General features: G+C 37.5%; 2 protein-coding genes and 1 non-coding gene across 5 annotated transcripts; 1 reads left to right on the top strand and 2 right to left on the bottom strand.

Moving 5' to 3' along the window:
• Positions 1-88: 88 nt before the first annotated feature.
• On the bottom strand, positions 89-25236 carry IFRD1 (interferon related developmental regulator 1). 3 transcript variants are annotated; one of them, XM_022582932.2, is made up of 12 exons: positions 25130-25236; positions 20438-20542; positions 20210-20294; positions 19324-19448; positions 17153-17310; positions 14000-14050; positions 13739-13917; positions 13541-13649; positions 3877-4011; positions 3248-3376; positions 2700-2795; positions 89-854 (listed from the first exon to the last, which is right to left on the bottom strand). In XM_022582932.2, exons 1-12 carry the CDS (start codon positions 25218-25220, stop codon positions 765-767), a joined length of 1353 nt encoding a protein of 450 aa, XP_022438640.1. In that variant the 5' UTR covers positions 25221-25236; the 3' UTR covers positions 89-764. The 3 variants fall into 3 exon arrangements, with proteins under 3 accessions (XP_022438640.1, XP_089773625.1, XP_089773626.1); XM_089917499.1 differs by lacking the exon at positions 13541-13649 and having other exon boundaries at positions 13741-13917; XM_089917500.1 differs by lacking the exon at positions 3877-4011.
• On the top strand, positions 8699-8805 carry LOC115801741 (U6 spliceosomal RNA). Its single transcript, XR_004022082.1, has one exon. It is a non-coding gene; the product is annotated as a U6 spliceosomal RNA (small nuclear RNA).
• A 27-nt stretch (positions 25237-25263) lies between the features above and the next one.
• Positions 25264-25454, bottom strand: LOC149748380 (uncharacterized). Its single transcript, XM_089917501.1, has one exon. The coding sequence runs from the start codon at positions 25417-25419 to the stop codon at positions 25264-25266; it is 156 nt and encodes a 51-aa protein (XP_089773627.1). The 5' UTR covers positions 25420-25454.
• Positions 25455-26724: the final 1270 nt, after the last annotated feature.

Genomic DNA, 26724 nt, shown 5'->3' on the forward strand with positions numbered 1-26724 from the left:
TCTGTTTCACTCTCTCCCTACCCCATTTCATCACTTTGAACTCTGAACTTCAAACCCATAAATGTTTCTTCTATTAAAAAAGAAGCACTTTTAGTGTGAAAAGATCTTTATTTCAAAATAAAGAGCACAAGGTCTTACACAGCAGATAAAATTAGTGTTACTGCCCTCAGAGGTCAAGGCTAGCAAATGTTCTGGCATATACAAATTCATTATGAATAACAGATGGACTGAAGGGCCTGTAAGTGCAGCTGTAAGGTCTCATGGTATAATTCCCTTTGTTGATCCCAGTAACAAAATTATTAGGTTCCATTTAAAATTGAAAATAATAGCAGCTTTTCCAGAAGATCTAGCTCCCAAAATTGTATCCAGAACTCATCTGTCTAAGATCTTAAGTTAAATACCTTGTATATCTATATCATTATAATCAATATTTCTGACAACCACAACGTAAGAAATTTAACCTCAGCTAATAGTTTTTCTCATCATGAAATCAAGTGAAATACTATATTTTTGCTCTCTTCATAAATAGAAAATGACCACACACTACAAACACTTTATTCATGTTTACTGATTATATATACAGAGAATATTCAATAACCAGAACTCACCAGTTGCAATACTACACATTAAATTATAATATAACCCCTACTACAAAAGCTATCTGTTGACCCAAGATAAAAAACTGTCTCTAGAGTTTAAATACATTAGAAATTTTTTTTTTTTAAAAAAGGGAAATTAGAAAGTGGTCTTCAAATGCTAAAAGCCTAGAAGAATTCTCCAACATCTGCTCTCTTATCTCGACATTTGCTTCGAGCTTTTGTTCGAGCTTTGAAGGCGGCAGAATTATATAAATGCTGAAATGAAGAAAAGGAAAATGCAGGTGAGCCACTAAGGCTTCAGATATTCTTATAAAGTTAAAAAAAAAGATAAATAAAAAAATCACAAAGGAAAGAAATGATCTAATTTGACTCTAGAAATATTTTAAATGTTTATAAGACAGACACAAAGAATGAGGGGGAAAATTAACACATTATAGTTCATGGCTATTCTATATGAAAAAAAATAGCCAAACATGTAAAATACCAAGAAAATTCCAGCCAAAAAAATTTTTTCAAGTATATAAACATCTATTCTGATCAAGGAAAAGACAAATCATGAATTAATGTGAACAAAATACTCAACTTTGCTGTTAATTAAAATAATAAGGGAAACTATCATAAGGTTTCATTCAAACTAACAAATTTTTTAAATTATAAAACCCAATGCTGTCAAATATGTGTGTAATAGCTACATGCTTTCATTCACCACTGAAAATAATTAAAAATGATAGAATTATTTTGGAAGGTAATTTGGCAATGCATATCAAAAAATCATAATCAAGCCCTGTAGTCCCATGCAAGGATTTCTTCCAAGAAATAATTCAAAAGAGAAATTATGTAAAAATATTAGTATTTATTCAAAACAGTTTTAAAATACCCAACAATTATATGGCCATCAAAATGATTAAATGTAAAGATTCTTTACAATACACAATTAAACAATTCAGACCCACTAGGATGGCTATAATTTAAAACAAAAATAAAACCAAAGAAGTGTTGGTAGGGATGTCAAAATTTGAACTCTTATACTGCTAGTGGGAATGCAAAATGCACTACAGTCACTGTAGAAAACAGTTTGGTGGTTCCTTAAAAAGTTAAACACAGAATTACCACGTGACCAAGCAACTCCACTCCTAGGCATACAACTAAAAGAATCAAAAACAGGTGCTCTAACAAAAACTTGTACATATATGTTCATAGCAGCATGATTTAAAAGGGCCAAAAAGTGGAAACAAGCCAAATGCCCACCAACTAACGGATAAACATGTGGCATATCCACACAATGAAGGATTATTTGGCCACAAAAAGGACTGAAGTAATGACACACTACAACATGGATGAACCTTGGCAACATTATGCTAAATGAAAAAACCAGTCACAAAAGGTCACATTATATGATTCTATGTATATGAAATATCCAGAATAGGTAAATCCATAGATAGAATGCACATTAGTGACTGTCAGCAGCTGGGGGGAGAAGAGGGGAAGGGAATGGAGAATGAATACTTAATGGACATAAGGTTCCTTTTGAGGTGGTGAAAATGTTTGGAAACTAGATAGTGGTGACAGTTGTGCAACACTGTAAGTGTACTAAATGCCACTAAATTGTACAGTGTAGAATAGTTTTTTATGTTATGTGAATTTTACCTTAGTAAAAAAAATAAAAATATAAGGGTTTTTGAAATGTTAAATAAAAATATTAACCACTACTTAATGTTACAAACTCTCTGAGCACATTTGTTTCCTCATTTGTAAAATGATCTGGTACTTACTAAGTTTAGGCTCAGTTATCTGATACGAAAGAAGCACTGTGTAAATATTTATCCTTAACTATATAAACTTCATAAGCAAAAGGAAACAAAAGATAAAAATAGCTTCTATGTTAATAGGATTATGGATAAAAATTTTTCATCATAACCCTCCATACTCTAAATGCAGTGAAGTTTCTATACTTTTAGTCCAGCTACTCTGTGTCCGAAACATCATGAGAACTAAAATCTCACAGACATAGCTAAATACCTATCACCTGGCAGAATCAAAGCTTTGGCTCCACTTTTCTTATGTGCATTTAGTTCTATTGAAAACAAAAACCAAACCTACCCTTTCAAAACGAGAAATCTTCATTGTTTTAAGTGTTGCAGCATCAAGCATCACTGGGGGTCCAAGTTCAAAAACATTGCGAAGGAATTCATTTGACTTAAATAAAAGAGAAAGGCAGTAAGTCTCAGTATTAAATGTCAGCTCTTTTTTTTAACTACATAAAGTGAAATCTGGTTAACAGAAGTTATGTAGAGCTTATAAATATGAATGTAAGTCACTTATTTTCTTTCTGTTTCTCGTAAGACCAAATGGTTTTCCAATGCCTGGAATTCAAGAAAGCTATGTCAAACTATCTGCTTCCCTACAAAGATATCAAGTGTTCCAACAGCTATACAGATGCTCCACTAGGCTTACACAATACAAAAACAAAAAGAAGAGTTTCATATTTATTAAATTTAACTTTCAAAAATAAACTTGCTATTTTGCAAATCATATGCTGAAAACATTCTGTATATTCAAACTAACTTCAAAAGCCAGTTAAGTAAGGTAGATTTAAAATTCCTCCCTAATTTAAAAGCAAACATGCAGAAAGGATGTCACCCACTCACCTGCAAGTGGTACTGCATCCCTGATCCAAGAACCTCCTTAAAGGTGTCATATGTATGTTTTTTGACCCAGCAATCAATATACATGCGTTCAGGACCAAATTTAACAGTTTCTGTTGGAAAATCCCGTTCCTGGCCAATAGAAGAACAACAATTGTAAGAGGAACCAAAATGATCTAAAGAGATCCTACATAAACACAATTTCTAAATAGACATGTATATGTTGAAATGAATAATGTGGTTTAAACCGATACCTCCATTCCTGAAATATGAATAGACTAGAAAGTGGAAGTACTATCCCACATATAAGGGTGTAGAATTTGCCTAGCTGTGGTAGACTTAAAGACACAACTAAGTTTGGATAAATATTAATGGCAAAACCACCTTGTTGTGAATGTTTTTAAATTTCAAAAGCACTCAACAAACTTGGTGAAAAAGTCAGATATTTGTACTGGTCTAGGATTGGCAGGGGCGGAGGGAGGGGAGGTTACAGGACAAGTCAGAAAGACAAGATATCCTCACAAGCCAGTGGTGAAACTGGGGGAAGCAGAAATCTAGGAAAGGTAGGGAAGATAAATGGGGTTTACAGACCAACCATCACAGAGTATCTATTACAGCATTAAGTGGCCTACCTCTACTGCCCTAAGGATGTCTCTGAACACCGACCGCTGCTTTCTCTTGTCCACTTTGGCCCGGTGCTTATTTCCATCTGTAGCCAAAGCCCTAAGCATCTGAGTCAAAGACTCCATGTCTTCGTAAAAAAAGTCCTGGTCAGAAAAAAAAAATTTGGTTTTGTTTGTAGTTTGTTGTTTCTTTCCCCCCACCCTCTTCTAGAATTAACAAAAAACAGTCCACCTTGGAAATATCCAACAGGGTTACACAGAGCAACGCAAATCTTTGAGCTATTTAGAGATCTTCGCACAGATACACACATAAACACTCATTGTCATGCAAAAATTTAATCCAGAAATGTTGCCTACAAGATGATACACTACCACCAAACAATGAACATTCCTCTTCCAAGTATAACCAGATGCATTCAACCAATGCTTACTGTGTTCCTACTGTATTCAAGACATTACTGGGATTTCCAAGTTCAGTGATAGTCAGTTACACATAAACCAATACAGCTTCTACCCCCGGCTCCCTAGTCCCCAAAGCACATATTCCCAGAATTCCAAATATTCTTATTCCAAAAGGGCAAGCTATCAGTAATGCTTTTTAAAGCACCTAATTTCTAATTTATTGGCCATATTTCAAATAAGCAACCGAGTATTTACATCAGGTGCACAACTCAAGTGATTAAATTATTTAAGAAAGGAAGATATTTTAATCCCTTTTGGAGGGAAGCCACAAAATGTACTGCTATTTGCTATGACCTTAAGTTGACTATGGCCTTCCCTTTTACAGTTTAAGTGGCTATACTTTGAAAGTCTCTTTATTTTGGACGTTTTTACTCCCTGATTAAATTTTACAACCATATTAAACTAAAAGATTATTCCAAGTTCTTTAGCTGACCAAAACTACAGCAGACACGCATGGAAGCCAGAATGTGACCCATCTCCAGTTCTAGTTATTAATGCCTATTTAACATTTTTTGCATTGGTGGTAACAATCACTTCACTTATTCTATTAAAACAAGCAGCTCAGACTTCCCTGGTGGCGCAGTGGGTAAGAATCCGCCTGCCAATGCAGGCGACACGGGTTCGATCCCTGGTCCGGGAAGATCCCTCATGCCACGGAGCAACTAAGCCCATGCGCCACAACTACTGAGCCTGCGCTCTAGAGCCCGAGAGCCATAACTACTGAGCGTGCACACCACAACTACTGAAGCCCGCACACCCTAGAGCCCGTGCGCTCTAGGGCCCGCATGGCACAACTACTGAGCCCGTATGCTGCACCTACTAAAGCCCGTGCACCTACAGCTCATGCTCCTTAACAAGAGAAGCCACCGCAATGAGAAGCCTGCGCACCACAACCAAGGGAGCCCCCGCTCGCCGAAACTAGAGAAAGCCCACATGCAGCAACAAAGACCCAATGCAGCCAAAGATAAAAAAAATAAAATAAGCAGCTCTTATTCTAGGCATTCTTCACACTGTATACATAATTGTTCAATCTCAAAAAATATAATTTCTTTTCACGTCTAAAATGAAAAAAAACTATTACACTCATGGAAAATAAGCTTGAAATTAACACATTCTTTTTTTTTTTAATTAATTAATTTATTTTTGGCTGCGTTGGGTCTTCGTTGCTGTGCGCAGGCTTTCTCTAGTTGTGGCAAGCAGGGGCTACTCTTTGTTGCGGTGCCCGTGCTTCTCGTTGCAGTGGCTTCTCTTGTTGTGGAGCACAGGCTCTAGGTGCGCAGGCTCAGTAGTTGTGGCTCATGGGCTTAGTTGCTCCGCGGCACGTGGGATCTTCCCGGACCATGGCTCGAACCCATGTCCCCTGCATTGGCAGGCAGATTCTTAACCACTACGACCAGGGAAGCCCCAGATATTCTTAATTTAAAGTATTTTCTCATTGTCAGTATTTTAGAGATTGTATATTCTTAACTGTTCTAACAAATGTTTTCTTCAAATGTTCTGATTCAACTTCCTATGTCTGAGTTAGCTGGAAATAACACCTGTCAAGAAGATTTTCATCTAGAAAAGCAGGTACCAAAGCTGATAAGATGTTATTAAAACAGTCCAATGATACTTTGATCTGTATATTTAAATTCCAATAAATCTGATTCCATCATAAAAAAACGGGAATCATTTTACTGCTAGAAACAAATACATTTCAAGGACTGGAAGTTCTCTACTCATTTCACTGACTACTTGTTCTTTTGTATTATTCTCAAAAATAAAATTTATGGAAGATTTAAAAATATATATATGGGAGAATACACCAGAAATTAACAAGGCTTTATGCATTACCTTAATTTGTTCTAAGAACTGGGAACTACTGCTAGTGGTTTCAACAGTCTTACCTCCCAGCATACATCTGGCCATGTCTAAAGACATTTTTGGTTATCATCATCTGCCAGGAGGTGCTACTGGCCTCTAATGAGTAGAAGCTAGGGAAGCGGCTAAACATCCTGAAATGTACAAGACAGCGCCCCCTCCAACAACAAAAATTATCCAGCCCAACGTATCAACAGCGCTGAAGTTGAGAAACTCCATGGTAAATAATCTTAGCAATCAATAAAACTCAATCTAGTTTACAGAGTCTGAACCATTGAGTTGAATATAGTACTTGTGAAAATAAATATTAAGTACTGTAGGGAAATGTTTCCATAAAGTGCCTGTGCTTTAAAAAGAAAGAAAACATAAAATATAACAAAAATAGTCCATAAACAGCATCCAAAAGCCAATTTACTGAAGTTTGGGATAAATGCATAGTAAAACTTCACACTCAGGAACAAATGAAAAATGGGCTCCTAGAGGGGCAAATACCTAACTCTTATCAATAATGAAAAGAAAATTGCATAGTCATTGCCACACAACGGGGTCAAAAGTCCTAGATCAGAACCTCAAGCCTACTACTCACTACACCAAGTTTTAAAAATTACAAATCTGTTTCATCACCTGTAAAATGAAAATATCCACCCTCCCACCACATGATAGTTTTAAGGATTAAATAAGACAGGAAATATAAATTTGCCCAATAAATTATGAAGCATGAACTATTACATCAGTATTCTAGATTGAGGAATTTACATAGAATTGGACTTTTAAAAAATCAGTGTAGTAATTACAGCTATATGAGGAAGTTTATTGTCATACAAAACAGGTTTTGCAGTCAGAACATCTATGTTTGAATCACAAACATCCATTACTTAGACATATATAACCTTGGGCATAATTACATTAGCAATCTGTGTCTCAGGTCCTCTGATATAAAAAGGGGATAGTTAATACCACCCACATCTCACAGGTTTATTTAAGGCCTAAGTAAAATATATTTATATATTCTAAAAATATATAAAACACAGTACATAAACATCCATTATGCTACAGCTCTTTTATGATATAGCCTGTTTCAGTATAACAATATAAATGCTTCAAACAGGTCAGCTAAAGATAATTATTTCATACTAAAACGACTATAAGTTAAATGGTTTCAAAGGCTGAGTGGCATTAGAATGAAATGAAACCACAGAAAACTTTTAGAAGAGTTTAAATACACAGGATGAGATGCTTAAGGTCACAAAAATCACCCCCCAAACTACTATTTCTATACAGAAGTTACTGGAGCACTGACTGTAAACAAAATGAAATAAGCTGGATCTTGCACAGCTGTCCTATGTGTTAAAAAATAATCCTAACAGGGAAGCCTAATAAAACAGAATTTGATCTCTCCCCACTTCACTGCAAAGTGATGACTACTATTTCTAGAATGGTTTTATCTGACTCTACGCAACTACAAAGACTTTTATTCTTTTCATTCCCTGCTAATTGAGGCAGAATGTCTCCATCAGGGTATGGAGACATTTTTACATGAGTCAGTTATCCTATAAACAAAGGCAAGAAATGAGAAGCACGTGGGGTTGTCCTTTCTGGAAATATAAAATCTAAGTGATTTAAGGCCTGGGGAGTGTGTTGTGAGTCTTCAAATTTTCTTTTCTTTGTTTCTGCTCTGTCTCTCTGTCCTGAAGCACTTCCCCTGTCAGCTTAGGTGGGGGATAGAGCAGGGAAAATTAGGGAAGGTTTGACTATACTATATTTTGATATATTTCCCTGAATCAGCATATCACATGGACCTCAGACCTCTAATTCCACTCACTAAATAGTCCTTGTCTTAGTTTAAGTTACCCTAGAGAGCTCCTAAAAGGCCACTACTAGAGTACTAGTAAGAAGGAGGTAATACATGATTCAGTTAATAGTGCAGGAACTGCTACCACTTACACTGTACTTGGCATGTGTTCCCAAGAACCATATTAGGTAGTGACTATTATTATCTCCATTGTAAAGATATGGATACTGAGGCATAGAGAAGTTGCCCAACATCATCAGGTAATAAGGGTGGAAGACAAAATTTGAACCCAGGCACAGCAGCTCCTAAGTACGCTCTTTACCTGCTTGGTTACATGGCAGACACACAAAGTAAACTAAGGGAGCTCTCACAAACGAAGGATTACTAATTCTTCATATCAACTTTGAACAAATAGCTATTATTAATATTTCACCAACTCATTCTTTAAAACCCAACCTAAAAGCCAGCTCTTCAGAGAGAATTTTACTAAGTCTCCCAGGCTGATTTCATCACATAGCTAGATTTCCAGGTTAATAATAACACAAAATAATTAATGTTAGTAAAAGGCTCTGAATAATTTGATGCCACACTTGTGCTACAAAAACCTAATTTAAATCAACCTATGGTTTAACTAATTTTTTTGAACACCTTGTAACCACACTAAGCCACCAGCAGACACTCCCCTCCTTTCAAAAAACTTAACAAAAATAGCAAAGAGTGCTCGTTTCGGCAGCACATACACTAAAATTGGAACAATACAGAGAAGATTAGCATGGCCCCTGCACAAGGGTGACATGCAAATTCGTGAAGCATTCCATATTTTAAATCATAAAGATCAGATCAGAAATAAATGAAAAAAAATGAAGGAAACGATAGCAAAGATCAATAAAACTAAAAGCTGGTTCTTTGAGAAAATAAACAAAATTGATAAACCATTAGCCAGACTCAACAAGAAAAAAAGGGAGAAGACTCAAATCAATAGAATTAGAAATGAAAAAGGAGAGGTAACAACTGACACTGCAGAAATACAAAGGATCATGAGAGATTACTACAAGCAACTACATGCCAATAAAATGGACAACCTGGAAGAAATGGACAAATTCTTAGAAAATCACAACCTTCCAAGATTGAACCAGGAAGAAATAGAAAATATAAACAGACCAATCACAAGCACTGAAGTTGAGACTGTGATGAAAAATCTTCCAACAAACGAAAGCTCAGAACCCAATGGCTTCAAAGGCGAAATCTATAAAACATTTAGAGAAGAGCTAACACCTATGCTTCTCAAACTCTTCCAAAATAAAGCAGAGGGAGGAACACACCCAAACTCATTCTACGAGGCCACTATCACCTTGATACCAAAACCAGACAAGGATGTCACAAAGAAAGAAAACTACAGGCCAATATCACTGATGAACATAGATGCAAAAATCCTCAACAAAATACTAGCAAACAGAATCCAACAGCACATTAAAAGGATCATACACCATGATCAAGTGGGGTTTATCCCAGGAGTGCAAGGATTCTTCAATATACGCAAATCAATCAATGTGATACACCGTATTAACAACTTGAAGGAGAAAAACCATATGATCATCTCAATAGATGCAGAGAAAGCTTTCGACAAAATTCAACACCCATTTATGATAAAAATCCTCCATAAAATAGGCACAGAGGGAACTTTCCTCAACATAATAAAGGCCATATATGACAAACCCACAGCCAGTATCATCCTCAATGGTGAAAAACCGAAACCATTTCCACTAAGATCAGGAACAAGACAAGGTTGCCCACTCTCGCCACTCTTATTCAACATAGTTTTGGAAGTTTTAGCCACAGCAATCAGAGAAGAAAAAGAAATAAAGGAAATAAAATCCAAATCGGAAAAGAAGAAATAAAGCTGTCACTGTTTGCAGATGACATGACACTATACACAGAGAATCCTAAAGATGCTACCAGAAAACTACTAGAGCTAATCAATGAATTTGGTAAAGTAGCAGGATATAAAATTAATGCACAGAAATCTCTTGCATTCCTATACACTAATGATGAAAAATCTGAAAGTAAAATTAAGAAAACACTCCCATCTACCATTGCAACAAAAAGAATAAAATATCTAGGAATAAACCTACCTAAGGAGACAAAAGACCTGTATGCAGAAAATTATAAGACACTGTTCAAAGAAATTAAAGGTGATACAAATAGATGGAGAGATACACCATGTTCTTGGATTGGAAGAATCAACATTGTGAAAATGACTATACTTCCCAAAGCAATCTACAGATTCAGTGCAATCCCTATCAAACTACCACTGGCATTTTTCACAGAACTAGAACAAAAAATTTCACAATTTGTATGGAAACACAAAAGACCTTGAGAAAGAAAAATGGAGCTGGAGGAATCAGGCTCCCTGACTTCAGACTACACTACTAGGCTACAGTAAACAAGACAGTATGGTACTGGCACAAAACAGAAATATAGATCAATGGAACAGGATAGAAAGCCGAGAGATAAACCCATGCACATATGGTCACCTTATCTTTGATAAAGAAGCCAAGACTATACAAAGGAGAAAAGACAGCCTCTTCAATAAGTGGTGCTGGGAAAACTGGACAGCTACATGTAAAAGAATGAAATTAGAACACTCCCTAACACCATACACAGAAATAAACTCAAAATGGATTAAAGACCTACATGTAAGTCCAGATACCATCAAACTCTTAGAGGAAAACATAGGCAGAACACTCTATGATATAAATCACAGCAAGATCCTTTTTGACCCACCTCCCAGAGAAATGGAAATAAAAACAAAAATAAACAAATGGGACCTAATGAAACTTCAAAGCTTTTGCACAGCAAAGGAAACCATAAACAAGATGAAAAGACAATCTTCAGGATGGGAGAAAATATTTGCAAATGAAGCAACTGACAAAGGATTAATCTCCAAAACATACAAGCAACTCATGCAGCTCAATATCAAGAAAACAAACAACCCAATCCAAAAATGGGCAGAAGACATAAATAGACATTTCTCCAAAGAAGATATACAGATTGCCAACAAACACATGAAAGAATGTTCAACACCATTAATCATTAGAGAAATTCAAATCAAAGCTACAATGAGATATTGTCTCACACCGGTCTGAATGCCCATCATCAAAAAATCTACAAACAATAAATGCTGGAGAGGCTGTGAAGAAAAGGGAACCCTCTTGCACTGTTGGTGGGAATGTAAATTGATACAGCTGCTATGGAGAACAGTATGGAGGTTCCTTAAAAAACTAAACATAGAACTACCATACGACCCTGCAATCCCACTACTGGGCATATACCCTGAGAAAACCGTAATTCAAAAAGAGTCATGTACCAAAATGTTCATTGCAGCTCTATTTACAATAGCCAGGACATGGAAGCAACGTAAGTGTCCATCAACAGATGAATGGATAAAGAAGGTGTGGCACATATACACAATGGAATATTACTCAGCCATAAAAAGGAACGAAACGGAGTTATTTGTAGTGAGGTGGATGGACCTAGAGACTGTCATAGAGTGAAGTAAGTCAGAAAGAGAAAAACAAATACCGTATGCTAACACATATATTTGGAATCTAAAAAAAAAGAAGAAAAAAAAAGAAAACGGTCCGAAGAACCTAGGGGCAAGACAGGAGTAAGGATGCAGACCTACTAGAGAATGGACTTGAGGGTACAGGGAGGGGGAAGGGTAAGCTGGGACAAAGTGACAGAGTGGCATGGACACATATACACTACCAAACGTAAAACAGATAGCTAGTGGGAAGCAGCCGCATAGCACAGGGAGATCAGCTCGGTGCTTTGTGACCACCTAGAGGGGTGGAATAGGGAGGGTGGGAGGGAGACACAAGAGGGAAGAGATATGGGGACATATGTATATGTATAACTGATTCACTTTGTTATAAAGCAGAAACTGATACAACATTGTAAAGCAATTATACTCTAATAAAGATGTTAGAAAAAAAAATCACAATGAGGAATCACCTCAAACCTATTAGGATAGCTATCATCAAAAAGACAAGAGATAACAAATACTGGTGAGGATGTGGAGAAAAGGGAACACTTGTGCACTGTTAGTGGGAATGTAAATTGGTGCAGGTACTTTGGAAAATAGTATGGATGTTCCTCAAAAAATTCAAAATAAAATTCCTAGTGCAAAAAAAAAAAAAAAAAAAAAGCAAACAAAACACTAGGTTGTTTTATAACCCAGTTCATTTTTGTCTTTGACAAGGACTTCAGTCAAATTAAATACATCTGGATGAGTTCTCCTGGCTATCACATATTATTTCTTAAGTCAGATAACGTAAGATATGCAGGTAATAATATATTTACATTTATGCAAATTTAAACAAATCAACACATATACTTTAAACTGCATCATTAGTTCACTTTTAAGATGCATTTCAAAGGAAAAAGAAAAGAATTTACCATTTCTAGTCAGTAGAGGAATACAAGATTAAAAATGGGGACATCTGGCTTCTGTGCCTTGAGGTTAAGGAGCCATTAAGTAGCTCAATAAAATTAAATGGATTGCTAAACTTCAGTCTTCTAATTTCTCACATAAGGAGACTCATTAGCTACTGACAGCATTAATAACTTACTTTTACCTCATACCTGCTCTCTTTCAAAATAAGGAGGGATGTGGGGGGCAATGAAACACAGGCCTAGAATGGAATGTGAATAAGCAAGGCAACCCAGAACACGTATTAATCTTTAGAAGTATCCACTGTTAAATAACTTCTTTAATTGCAGACAAAGTTTCATTCCAGAAATAGTCTTTCTCCTTAAATTAAGAAGCAGCTAGTAAGTAACCCAAGATTCACAATAGAGGTCACAAACCAGGATGACCAAATGTCCCATACAGCCTAAGACAAAGGGTTTCCTAGAACACAGGACTTTTCAGTGCTAAACTTGGAATACCATCAGGATGGTGGATCACCTATTGGTCACCTATCACAAACTCAAATACCTTCAAAAGCCAAACTGTGGTTTAAAAAAAAAACAACTATGAGTCGACAGTGGTAGAGAACTGCAAAGCACATGTCCCAGACTAATGGGCTATGTTTATTTCCATCTTTGGCTTGAAAGTTAAACATAACAGTACTAAACTCATCTGACTTAATCCCAAACCTATGTTGACTTAATATTTCATCCATTTGTCCAACATTTATTATACAGCATCCATGCATGAATTACCTTAATGTGTCTGATGTCTGAGAAATCCAAGCAGATCCAAAAGATTATACGGGACAACTCTCTCCATGAGTAATAAGAGTGTACCTAAACTTCAGTTCTGTAAGCAGCAACAATTAAATATAATAAACTACACTTAAATATTGCTGTACCAACCCCTATTGGTTTATGCTCTTAAAAGTATTACATCACCACTGCCAAGAAGCAGAACGATCAATCACTAGGTTCTCAGTGGGCCATGCTCTAAAGTTATCATTCACTTCTTAATTGTGAGGATTATGATGGAATAATGGTCCTTGTGATGCAAGCTTTTTGTTTTACCTATCAGATACTTACACTCTCTATTCCTCTGGCCAATTCAAACAGAAGTGCCAGAGATTCACCAGCAGCTATTCTCATGTTTACATCATCAGAAGAGAGAAGGCTTGGAAGTTTATGGAAATGCCTAGAAAATAGTCAGTCATTATTATGTGAACACAACCGATTATGTCAATAAATGTTGATTTTATAAAGTAAGAAACTAAAAATACATACACCTCAAGCTTTTTCTTCACTTCATTGATTGGGCATATGGTCAGTAATAATGTCCACACGAGAAGCGAGCTGATATGAAGCGCTGTAGTAGGGGTGCTGCAGACAACATTAGTGTCTTTCTCTTTGAGATAGGACTTGGTGAAGATATTTTCCAAACACTGCAGAGTTGAATACAGCTCCTAATGCATAAGAACAGGAAATAAGATACCATCTTAAATGAGAAATGTGCAAACAACTGGATTCAAAAGGTTGTCTACTTACAGTAATGTCATCTGTGGCAATAAAACAGCAAACAGCAAAGCAAGTTGCACACTAAAAAAAGCAAAATGAAAACACATTAATGTTTGCCATTTTCTTATTAATTCTACATCTTCCTGCTTTTATAATTCAATGTGAAAAATTTCTCAACCACATGACTACATTAGGTCCCAAGTACAGTATTAAAAAGAAAGAAAGAATATAAGGTCAAAAGTTAAGGGAAGTGGGTTTTGGCTAAAAGCCACTAAGGTCTGCTACTAAACTCAGAGTATGACTTTAGGAAAGTTACTCCATTTCTCTCAGATTTTCCTTCATTAATCTAGCAGATCATTTCAAACTTCAACTCCAACTCAAAGACAGAGATGAAGTGTGGACATTTGAGATAAAGAAACCTACTCTATTAAAAACCTTTAAAACACAAATCTCAAAAAATTTAAATAGCTGTCCTCAGACTTCCAACTTAAAGAAGGATCTCATTAACTCAGATTTTACTTATTTTGGAATACGTTGAAGAGAGGTTGGGAATCCTATAATTGTTTATTTTGCGGGGGGGGGATGCTAAACCAGTGAGTACACAGTCCAAGATTACCAAGGTAATCTTTTTTTTTTTCTTTTTACGAGGGCCTCTCACTCTTGTGGCCTCTCTCGCTGCGGAGCATAGGCTCCAGACGCACAGGCTCAGCGGCCATGGCTCACAGGCCCAGCGGCTCCGCAGCATGTGGGATCTTCCCGGACCAGGGCACGAACCCGTGTCCCCTGCATCGGCAAGCGGACTCTCAACAGCTGCGCCACCAGGGAAGCTCCCCAAGGTAATCTTACTTAATAAAACAGATTCAGAATATCTATATATGATCTACCTGCAACATAAATAGGAGCCATGAATTCTCAGAACACTGCTCTAACAAATTAATCATATAAAAACAGAATCTGAGGGCTTCCCTGGTGGCGCAGTGGTTGAGAGTCCGCCTGCCGATGCAGGGGACACGGGTTCGTGCCCCGGTCTGGGAGGGTCCCACATGCCGCAGAGCGGCTGGGCCCGTGAGCCATGGCCGCTGAGCCTGCGCATCCAGAGCCTGTGCTCCGCAGCAGGAGGGGCCACAACAGTGAGAGGTCCGCGTACCGCAAAAAAAAAAAAAAAAAAAAAAAAACAGAATTTGAAATTCGTAAGGCTTTATCATTCTTCATTTCCCTTTTCCCCATATGTTATTACTAAAATTCCCTCATGTTGTTCCAAGTACCATTAAAGCTTAAGTCTTTAAAGTCATCATGCATATGCCCAGGTTTCAGCTAGTTCTGTTCCAGTAATATGAGGACACTTGTAATATTAATCTGCTTGGTGTCACTATTTTATTTTCATTAGTTTATCCTGGTAAAAATTGGACATTGTTAAAATTCAAAAGTAGCCTATGCATTATTCTTAGTAAAGAAAAATTTCAATCTATCATCCCTTCTCCTAAGTAAGCAGCAGAAGCAAGGCCACATCTCTCCTTTTGATTACTAAGAGAAATGGCAGATTAAAAATTAGGACTGCCTACGTTTAATAAAGATTCCTTCTGCTAACATGCAGAAGAATGCTAGTTTATTTTTTATTTTAATTCACAGAAAGAGTGAGAAGGATGAATAAAGGGCCTTTAGATGACCACAACAAACTCACATGCAACCAAAATTAAGTGATCACCTCAAATATCTAATCAATAGTGTTTTCTGTCAAACATTTCAAATACCCCTATACTCCTGCACAATTTAAAAGTTGCATGAAACTACACAAAAAGGAAGAACAGAAAGGCAAAGAGCAAAAGCGTGATTAAATATTTTAGGATTACTAACTATTGGGGGGCAGAGATTCCTATAATGTCACCAAACTCCTATTCCTTTGCCTCTGGGAGAAAGAGCTAGACTATTCCCAGCAGCCATACGGTTGGTAAACCTAGGAACTTTGGCAGAAGCGATATGTCTCTGTCCTCTAGCTTTCCCCATCTAGCTACCACAGTTGCCATCTGAAAGGACCTGGAGGTAGGGCAGAGACGCAGGATGGATGCCTAGGGACCCTGCTGACTTGACTGGGCAGTGATATGAACAAGAAGTAAACTTTTATTAAGCCACTAAGACTTCAGGGTTTATCTGATACAAAGATTAATGTCATTTACCGTAAGTAATACTAAAGAGGAAGCTAATTTGAATAATCAGTATGAAAAAGCTTTAAACTTAAAATGGTTCTCTTGTTAGGAAAACAGCTTAAGATTCAAATCCACTAAAATTAAATTTTTAAGATCTATTAAGACTCTTAAGATTCTTAAGATCCATAACATTCAAATCTTAAAATTCATTAAAATTCAAATCCACTTTCTAAATCCACTACAACCACCTCATGTTTCTGTGAATAAAGCAAAACATGTTCATGTGATCATTTAAATCACTTACTAGCACACCAAAAACCAACAACCAAAAACAAAACCCACAGTCTTAAGTGTTGCAAGTGGTATATATCAATTAGAGAATGAAAGCTTTTCTAAACCCCAAAACCAAATGAATATTTCACAAGTCAGAGTTTCAGAGTTTCCTACATCTACCAAATCCACCTGTGTAACTACAGCATTCAGCTCTCTCATAAGGACTTTTAGGCCACAACAGCCAGAATTTTTTCAAGAAAACCACTCCATTACATTTCTTAGAATAAAAAATAACCACACAATAAACATTGTCTAGACCATTTCGTTAAGCTCCAATAAAAACTGGATCATCCTAAATAACTCAACATAGCACTGTATTTCATATCAGCAAATGATGTTCAATTTCAAAGATGTAGAAATCTTCTCTATATGGGATGCTCTATTGAGTCTCAGAAAATTTAAGAGGGCAATTGTCGTATTGAGCCTGCTCACTAAAATTAAAGACAAATGGGGGTGGTGGTGGGATGAATTGGGAGATTGGGATTGACATATACACACAAATATGGATAAAATAGAGAACTTATGAGAACCTGCTGTATAAGTAAATAGAATAAATAAAATTCAAAAAACAAAGGGACAAATGAGAATAAAATGTTAATAAAAAACCTGCTATATTTTTTAAAGATGCTATTTTCCTAGATCATTCATCACAAGGTCTGGCTGTCATGCCTAGATAGATCTATAAATTTAAAAATCCTATACTTACAGTTTGCCTAGCCTGGATACTTGCTGTTCCATCACAAATTATTTTCTTCAGGATTGGTCCAAGAGTCTTTAAAACCTCTTCACTTTCAATTCCAGGGCCCAGCTGAATACAGAGAACAGATGCTAATGCTGCAGCTGCACGCTGCTCATCACCTTTACCTATAAAAGAAGCCACAATGCAACTATGACAAATCATTTTCAATAGACTTATTAAGGCAGCAATCTCCCAAATTTGTTCAATTTCAAAGTAGCATCTACCAATTATGAAACTTGTAATATGCTCAAGGCTTTGACATGAGCGACAAATCTAGACCTCACTCAAATCCTAGATCTACCACGTATTAGCCAAATGATCTTCAACCAATTACTCTTATTCTCAAAACATTTCCTCATCTGTGAAATGGAGATTAACACCAATTTTAAGGGATTACTGTAACAGTTCAGCCAGATAATGCATTTCAAGCTGATTTGACCTTCCAAATCCTTCATGTACTTATAGAATAGTGCTCAAGTAGCCCTTGAATTAATCTGACAAGCATTTCAGATGTACACAGCCCATGAGGTAAACTAAACTGTCAGGGCTTCCTCCACCAGTGTTTTTTTAATTTTTTTTTAAATAAATAAGGGATTCAAAATAAGTGATTCTTGGGAATTTCCTAGTGATCCAGTGGTTAGGACTCCGAGCTCTCATTGCCGAGGGCTCAGGTTCCATCCCTGGTCGGGGAACAAAAAAATCCCACAAGCTGCATGGTACGGCCAAAAAATAAAAATATTTTAAAAATAAGGGATTCTTTAAAACTACAGAAAATACGTTAATATAAAGGTAAATGTAAGTTAACTCTTGAGAACTGTATACACCAAAGGATTTGGGCAAATTTTGAACTTAAGTTATTATCTGATAAATTAAATATTTATGCAGGTTTTAAGAAATTTTTAAAGGTCACCTAGTCCAATTACCTTGTGGATACAGTTTCAATGTTAACACTTTTAACAAAGCCATTGTAATATCTCAAAAAAGTTGGCTCTGAGGGCTTCCCTGGTGGCACAGTGGTTGAGAGTCCGCCTGCCGATGCAGGGGACGCGGGTTCGTGCCCCGGTCCGGGAGGATCCCTACATGCCGCGGAGCGGCTGGGCCCGTGAGCCATGGCCGCTGAGCCTGCGCGTCCGGAGCCTGTGCTCCGCGACGGGTGAGGCCACTACAGTGAGAGGCCCGCGTACCGAAGAAAAACAAAAACAAAAACAAAACAAAAAAAAAAGTTGGCTCTGTTATCAACTATACCAGTAACAAGGTATATAACTTTAGACCAGTCTCCTGTTTCCTAGGCCTTTCTTTTTCCTATACAATGAGAGGTGGATTAGATCAAAGGTTTCCAAACACCCATTCTTGACAAAGCTTCCACGTGAAGCAAAATGAGAATAAGAACATAAAGCTAAGCACATTCAATTTAAAGGAATATGTGTGCTTCCTACACTTTTGGTACTAGAAATATTTTGTTGATAAAGTGATAATGATAGTTGAAGCTAATTATTTTCATAATGTTCTTACTTGGCAAAATAATTAAGCTGGCAGCCCCAAATCTTTTTAAATCTGGCAGCTCCTAAAATTGAAAGTTTGATAATACTAGACTTAATCTTTAAGGTCTCTCTTCATTCTTAAAAGTTCTATGATCATAAAAGTTCTACAATCATAACATGAATTCCAGAATCTCCATTACAAAGTTCTAGAATTCAAATATTCCAAGGGATATCCTGAAATGATGTCATTGACAGGTATGATTGATGTTTTAAATAAGAAAATGAGGTAGATAATTATGATACTTTTTTAATTTTAGAAAAATGAAGTAGGATGGCTTATAAATAATACTTTTTGTTGACATCTGACACATGGTTTCAAGCCTTTCTTATATACAAAAGAATGGCAAACACCTCTTCTGATACAACTGAAGTTGATAATCCACCCCAATCCTTCCTAGTTTCAAACTGTTTATTACATAAACAAAACAAAGCTAACAAGTTTGATTTTGAGTTCTAACAAGCCTGGCATATTCCCTGCCAATTACAAAGTTCTAAGAGTGAGCCAGACTTCTAAGTGCTATTAACAAATATTACTGCACAGAAGGTAGCAAATTCCTTTTCAGTTCTGTGACTGTGACTCAAAAATATGGACATTACCTTTTTTCAGGCAGCGTTCAATGCTATCAGTTAAAGTCATTCTTCTTTCCAGAATAAATTCATAAAGCATCTTTGAAGCCAGTACATTTTTAATACCTTCAAGAGCTGCCTGCCTTGTCTTCGCACTATTTAAAACAAAATGTAAGAGAAAGAATATCCAATTGGAGTATACCATTGGTCAATGAGACTTTTAAAAACTGAGCTTACTTCCCTCTCAACTTTTTCTATTTATAGATTATTTAAAATCTAATTTTCATCAAGCTCTCACAGTTCTTCAATAATAATTTAATTTTCATCTACAACTCACCTTATTATACAAAAGATTTTAAGCTACTCTATATCATGTTTTCTGTTTATTAGTTCAATAACCACAATGTTAAATGACCACATAGAATTTTATAGTTTCAATGTATAAGACATGTTCTCCTACATTACATATTCAAGTAAACTCAGACTTTTTAACACTACAGAAGTCTAGAGTTCTTGTTTGAATCTTCTGGGCTTTTTAATTCCATTTGTTTTAAGTTGGTTCTAGAGTTACTGTTAAGTAAGAAAACAATTTAGCTTTGATACTTTTCGAAGTTTAGTTATACTTTCTAGTTGAAGATTAACTTTTAATTCAACAAATCCACTTCAATTATCAAATACAGTTATGTCCCCTATGCTGAACAACGACTAATCTTAGGCTATTAATCTAAATTCTAGTGGCATGTTCCTATCTACTGATACATTAAAAGTCCAAAGGAATAAGAAACACTAAAATATACAAAGTAAACAAATCGAGCTTTAGAAAAACATAATGTTAAATGAAAGAACTGCACATATTTTAAATAAAAAGTGGCTGACAGAAATCACCCAGAAGAAAAGAGTTTCCAGTAATTCCTACCTCTTATCCAGGGTCAGGTCAATGAATCCCTTCAACTTATACTCTAAGTCTTCTTGAGTTCCTTCCTCTTCAAGGACTTCTGGTCCTAAGGAATAATAAAAACCAACCACTGTAATTTAAATAGAAAAAAGCAGAGAGGGAGCAGTAATAGTATACTTAGCTACAAGAATTCCTCCACCTAAATCATCCTTTTATCTAACGTTGCAAATCTTAACTGAAAACTCATACCATCTTCAGCAAAACTGGAAGGATCACTGTAACCACTGCAATGGCTCATTGTTTCAATCGATGCATCCTCATCACTAAAAGGTTGAACATTTCGATGCTGGCCACCTAATAGGTAAAAGAGGTTGAAGGTAAATGATTTTGTTGTCATATATGCAAATACTTAACTTGGGATTTTAAAATTTACTTACAAAAAAATCCAGTAATAAAAACCCAAACTTATTTATGAGATGATTTTTTACAAAAGAATACACTTAAATTCCTAACATAAGTCAATTCACCTAATGTGTATTTCAGAGCACCAACTGTTTACAATATACATCAACTTCAGAAATATATCAATCATCTAACATGCAGCACCCATTTTTGGTGATACAAAAAGTGGTATTACAGATGAAAAAACTACTTCAAATCATGAAGACAATGAAAACTGACCATCATAAGAATAAGACGAATATATGTTCCAATGAGAATAACTGGGCTTAGTAAACATTAACTGGTGAATGGGTTAGTTTTTAGGTTACACATGTCTTATGTGAAGGGGAATTTAAGAAGTTAAGGGATGGTAGTTTTAAAGACAACTTGAATTGAGAGGGTCAACAAAGGCTTAAAATTGAAGTTTTGGATGGGGATGTTGACAAGTGGATCCAAAATGGCATAGAAAGTAATGATAGGAATTGGATGAAGTAATTGATCACTAAAGTACTACAGTGCTGATGAGATGTGTATGAAATTATAAAGAGCTCTGATGGGCTATTTGGGTGATGCCCAGTGCAGTGAACTACAGGATTTTTGTTCCTGAGTCATGCAAGTCAGAAGAGCTGAGAAGTCGTGTGAACTAGCGTGTGAATCACTTAAGAGGCAGGGCTTCTTAAGTGAGGACCCCTTAAATGGTTCTCAAGCACTGCACAAAGGTCCTCCTTTCTCTTGGCCAGTACTCTATGGCGGACTTCACAGGGCCACATCCACTGGAGATAGAAAGCATCAATTTGAGAGTCTTTACAGAATTGCCTCATTTTTGCAAGTAAAGAACTATGGGCAAGTTGCAAGCTGATCAAGACTGTAGACATGGTGTGTTTAAAATTGGGACTTTGCTTCGAAGATTTTGAATTATTTAGGTGAGCAATGTTTAAGATTTGACTTTTTTCAGATGCCGATTTCAAAAGTGACTACAGTATTTTAAAAACCCACTTTACTGTGGTGACCAGTGACTAATTTGGATGATGACTTTCCTACTACGATGGGTGCACACGTGAACATTTGTACCTAGTCACAAGTGCTGACACTCCTGTCACTTCCTTGGGAAAATTGACAGTGCCCTTTTAAAATTTGTGTGAGTATTTTCCAGCAATAAAGAGCCAAGATTTAAGAAAAAAAAAAAAAAGTTTTGGTATTTGATGTAGCATAAAAAGGTAGATAAAAGCCCCACCGATAAATTACCTTTAAAAGAAAGGTTCTAACAAATCCAACAGTTTTAAAATATCAGCCCTATTACTAAAAAATTAAAATCCTTTTTTTTAAGCTAGAATCTTTCTCTCACCTTCATTAACTTAAGGAGTAAATGTACATTCCTGGTCACTGTCATTTCTAGTCACTTTTGTTTTGTGGGAATTTCATATTAATAAAAAGATTACCTAGTCATCAATTACATTGAGAACTGAGTTAAAATAAGTCTCAAATTCTGCCCCAAAAGTGACTTGAGTCATCTGATTTACCTCTGAGCTCGAATCAAAGATTGTACCTAAAATTGTATCCTTAGGTACAAGGATACAATACAAACCTAAGATTGTATCACTTAGGTCTCTATATTCAAGAAATCTGTAGCATTTACTATATCATAAGATAAGCTTTTCAAAAATTCTCTAAGTTTAATTAAGCCTGTTGCTGTTTTTTTTTAAATGGGGGTTGTCTTTTTTTTTAAATCACAACAGAGGTGAGACTTTAGCAGATTTTTAAATCAACACAGGAAGCAAGTGGCCTTCAAACCTGCTGGCTATCTCAAAGAGAATAAAGTGTGCCAATCAAAGTAGTGAAGCATAAAGAATAAGCAATGAAACCAAGATCCCAAAACTTCTTAATCATAGTGCTTAGGACAGGAATAAACAAATAAAGACCTATGCCATCATACTCTATTTCTGGATCTATCTTCATGTGTTTTCATGATTCGAAGTCGTGGCAACAGTTGAGTCATCTACTTAACTTTTACTAACATTTATTCACAAATCAATTTACGTTTTTTATTTTTCATATTCAGCCTATTTTTAAACTATCAAGAAGAGTTTCCTATCCAGGTCTTACACAGCTCCTTTCTCTAAGTTTCAATGATTTCCCAAGGCTCAAGGGAAAAAGAGATTAAAAAAAAAACAAAAAACGAGGAAAAAAATCCTGTATGAATGTCTGATATCTAGGTCATACTCACCCACCTTGTGATCCCAAGTACCATTAATGAGGTGGCACTTAGACACATAAAGTCCTTATTTCTTAGAGGGCTTATGTATTAACAAAGTTTTGTTCTTTCCTAAAAATGCTCTCTTCAAATTAAGTGTCACGAAAAATAAGCACACTTGAACAAAAGGTCAATTTTATTAGTTTCCTAGACCTGTCCACTAACTTAAAAAGCAGAGAATTTAAATGGGAAACCCAAAGTGATAGAGAAGTTGGTTATCTTTCGGCTGTACACGGGAAGATCTCATTTGAATCCCATTTCTTCTAGATGTCACTTAAAAATACCAGTAAGATAAGACTTTTAAGTACAAGTTGGTGACAATTTTCCACCTCTTCTACTCAACTATTATTTATTCATTTATTGATTTAAGTAATATTCATAAAGAACCAAATGAAACTTTTCAAAAAGTAAAGCTCACCCCCCAGGCCCAATTAGAGGCAAGCACAGTTAATAAGTTCTAGTGTAAACTTCCAAAGATAGTCAAAGCATGTATAGTTTTATAAACTAATCAAATAATTCTTTACCTGATGATGAAAGTTCGCAAATGAACCTCAAGGTAAAATCTGAAAGGCAATCCCCCACTGCCTCCTGATATTATTCTCTAAGTACCAGGAAGGAAGGAGGCTGGACAGCAAGCTCCAGAAGGGAATAAAGGTTTGTTTGTGATTCAAGGAAGCCATTAGTAACATCATTACCATTTTCAAAATGACTTTAGCTTGCTGCATCTCCATAATTTGTTCCATCAACAAAAGGTAAACTTAAAGAAGAATAAAATTAATACGGACCTTCTAGACAGAATTTAAATGTTTACTTCAGATGAGGAAAGCTGAAGCAGAAAGGTAGAGAGGTATGTATCCTCAATTCACACAGAGCAACTAGATGCCACAACAAACTATGTATTTTATATCTTGATCAAGAATGAATTTCATGAACACCGAGAGCATTCAATCAAAATAAAGAGCGATATAAAGAAAAGGGAAAAAACTACATTTATAATAATTCATTCTTGTTAATTATTAAACATTTAATACATGATCACAAAGTTTTCGTGCTGCTATAAATCCTATAGAAAAGTTTTTAAAATACCAGCTTCCAATCATCTTTAACAAGAAAACTGGCCTATTTACTTGCTAAAGAACAAAGGCATATTCTGAGGGTCAAAGTGGCAACTGTGTTGACAAGTATATGTGGCTGGTAGTAGTTCCGATGTGATAACATCTGAGGATATTCCAACATTTAATTTCAAAGTTTCAACAAAGCAATTATTAAACGTGCTGATTTTACCCAGTTTAACACTAGCTTTCAGTATGCTGTGTCTCGTAGGGCTTTCTGCTTTAAGTCCTTTTTTCTTAGCCGTATAGTTAGGAGTAAAGAATCATTAATTCAGTTAAGCACCTACCCATCCAGGAAAAGCTTTAACTTTGCAAAGAGGAGACAAAAAACCCTAAACTTTTGGCCAATTGCAATCTGAGCTCCTCACCATTCCCGCCTATCCCGGGCTCCCATCAGAGAACCTACAGAATACGGCACAAAGGAGAACGTGGTTTCTGCCCCGAGGAGTAGGAGGTCGTCTCGACTGGTCACAGGAGAGCTGGGGGCTCGGGATTTGTTCGGGTGCCAGATAGGGACAGGAGCAGAGCCTACTCTGGGACAGTGGCCCCCAGCCTCCGACGCCTCCGCCAGGCCAGGTGGACACGCGGGATGCGAAAGAAGGCAGCAGAACGGGATACCACGTGGGCACCTCTGCGTCACCCCGGCCCCACCACGTAAGGCCCAGGCCGCGTGACGCAAGAGCCAGTCCAAACCCGCCGGACGTTTGGCATTCCCGAGAACTCCATGTTGGAGCCGGGTGGTCAAAGGTGACCAGTGACTGCATGGACGGAACTCCGAGCCCGGCCCCACCCTCCGTCAAGGAGAGCTCTAGAGAGCCAGCACCGGCCTCTGAGAACAGTTCCTCTCCTGCCAGCTCCCGGTCACCCCCGATGCCAACCCTCTCCCAGACCCAAGGACCCATTCGCCCCTCCCAGACTCCACGTCCCGGGCCCGAGTTGGACTCGCATGCCGGATCCAAATCGCGCGAGGTACGGCCACCGGGGCACGCTGGGAAGTGTAGTTCGCCGGCCACAGCAGGTGCCCCGCCGACGCAAACGTCTAGAGGAAAAGAACTACACCTCCCACGGTACCCAAGGCTAAGAGACTTGCCAGCCTGGCCGGCAACTGGGACGCCGGCGGCGGGGATACTCTCGTACCTGCTGTCGCCGCCGTCGCTGCAGCTGCCCCTGAGCCGCCGCCACCACTGCCACCGCGATGGGGAGTGTTCCGCTTCTTATTCTTCGGCATCGTGGGACGCCCGGTGCCGCCTAAACTCGGAGCTTAGCGAAGATCAGCCGATGGAGCTGCACTTTTTACTCGTGCGTCTGTGCGGCGGGCGGCTGAGAGGCGAGTTTTCGACTAACAGAGGCGAGAAGCGGCGCGGGTAAGAGTGGGCGGTGGCGGCAGCAGAAATCCCCGTGAAGAGCTGTAATCGGAAACGATACATGTTTCTCTCTAGCGCTGGAGCTAAGGCGGGGCGGGCGAAGCCACGACGCCTTAAGTAGCAAGACCGCCGCCTGTCGTCACCATACGTGGGCGGGACTCGAACTCTCACTAGCCAATCCCTATAGACCTCCCCACCAGAGGCGGACTTAGAGCGGCCAAAGGATGCTGACTACCGATCCCATGCCACAAGTCTTCCAGCGGCGGCCCGGAGCCGGTCTTAGTTGCCGTCTTGAGTTCTGGGAAATGTAGTCAGCCCTGGTGAGCCGGCTCCCAGCTCCTCCCAACGGGCTTTTCTACGCGCTTGCTTTGTTTCTCGAGACCCTTCCCCTGCCGCCCCGTGGCCCCGCCTTGGAATTGACGGAGGTGGTAGCCAGTGAGGAGCATGCCGAATGACGACAGCCCGCTTCCAACTGGGATTGCTTCCAACTGGGAGCTACGCAATCCGCATTGCTGGTCTGTCTCCAGAAGGTCGTGTTCTTCTCCTTAACCTTTACCCTACTTGCCTGTGGGCTCTGCCCATGCTCAGCCATACCCCTCCTTAGGTATGTTTCCATGGTTTTAGTTGTTGAATTAGTTTAGCGATCATCAATATTTATCATTGAATTGTGGTTCAAAACATAGGAGCACCTCAATACGTAAGGCAAATGCTAACAGCCATAAAAGGGGAAATCGACAGTAACACAATAATAGTAGGGGACTTTAACACCCCACTTTCACCAACGGACAGATCATCCAAAATGAAAATAAATAAGGAAACACAAGCTTTAAATGACACATTAAACAAGATGCACTTAATTGATATTTATAGGACATTCCATCCAAAAACAACAGAATACACATTTTTCTCAAGTGCTCATGGAACATTCTCCAGGATAGATCATATCTTGTGTCACAAATCAAGCCTTGGTAGATTTAAGAAATTTGAAATCATATCAAGTATCTTTTCCTACCACAATGCTATGAGACTAGATATCAATTACAGGAAAAAAAACTGTAAAAAATACAAACACATGGAGGCTAAACAATACACTACTAAATAACCAAGAGATGACTGAAGAAATCAAAGAGGAAATCAAAAAATACCTAGAAACAAATGACAGTGAAAACACAACAACCCAACACCTATGTGATGCAGCAAAAGCTATTCTAAGAGGGAAGTTTATAGCAATACAATCCTACCTCAAGAAACAAGAAAAATCTCAAATTAATTGTGGTTCAAGGCTATGTGCCACCCCCCCTTGAAAAAGATGTGCTTTAATCTACTTAGTCATGTAGTTCCTGTATTTCTCCTGCTCTAGACTAGAAA

The sequence above is a fragment of the Delphinapterus leucas genome, chromosome 9, assembly GCF_059928025.1.
Source record: "Delphinapterus leucas isolate spDelLeu-1000000601 "Yukka" chromosome 9, BTC_Dleu_Yukka2, whole genome shotgun sequence".
In the NCBI taxonomy this organism is placed as follows: Eukaryota; Metazoa; Chordata; class Mammalia; order Artiodactyla; family Monodontidae; genus Delphinapterus; species Delphinapterus leucas.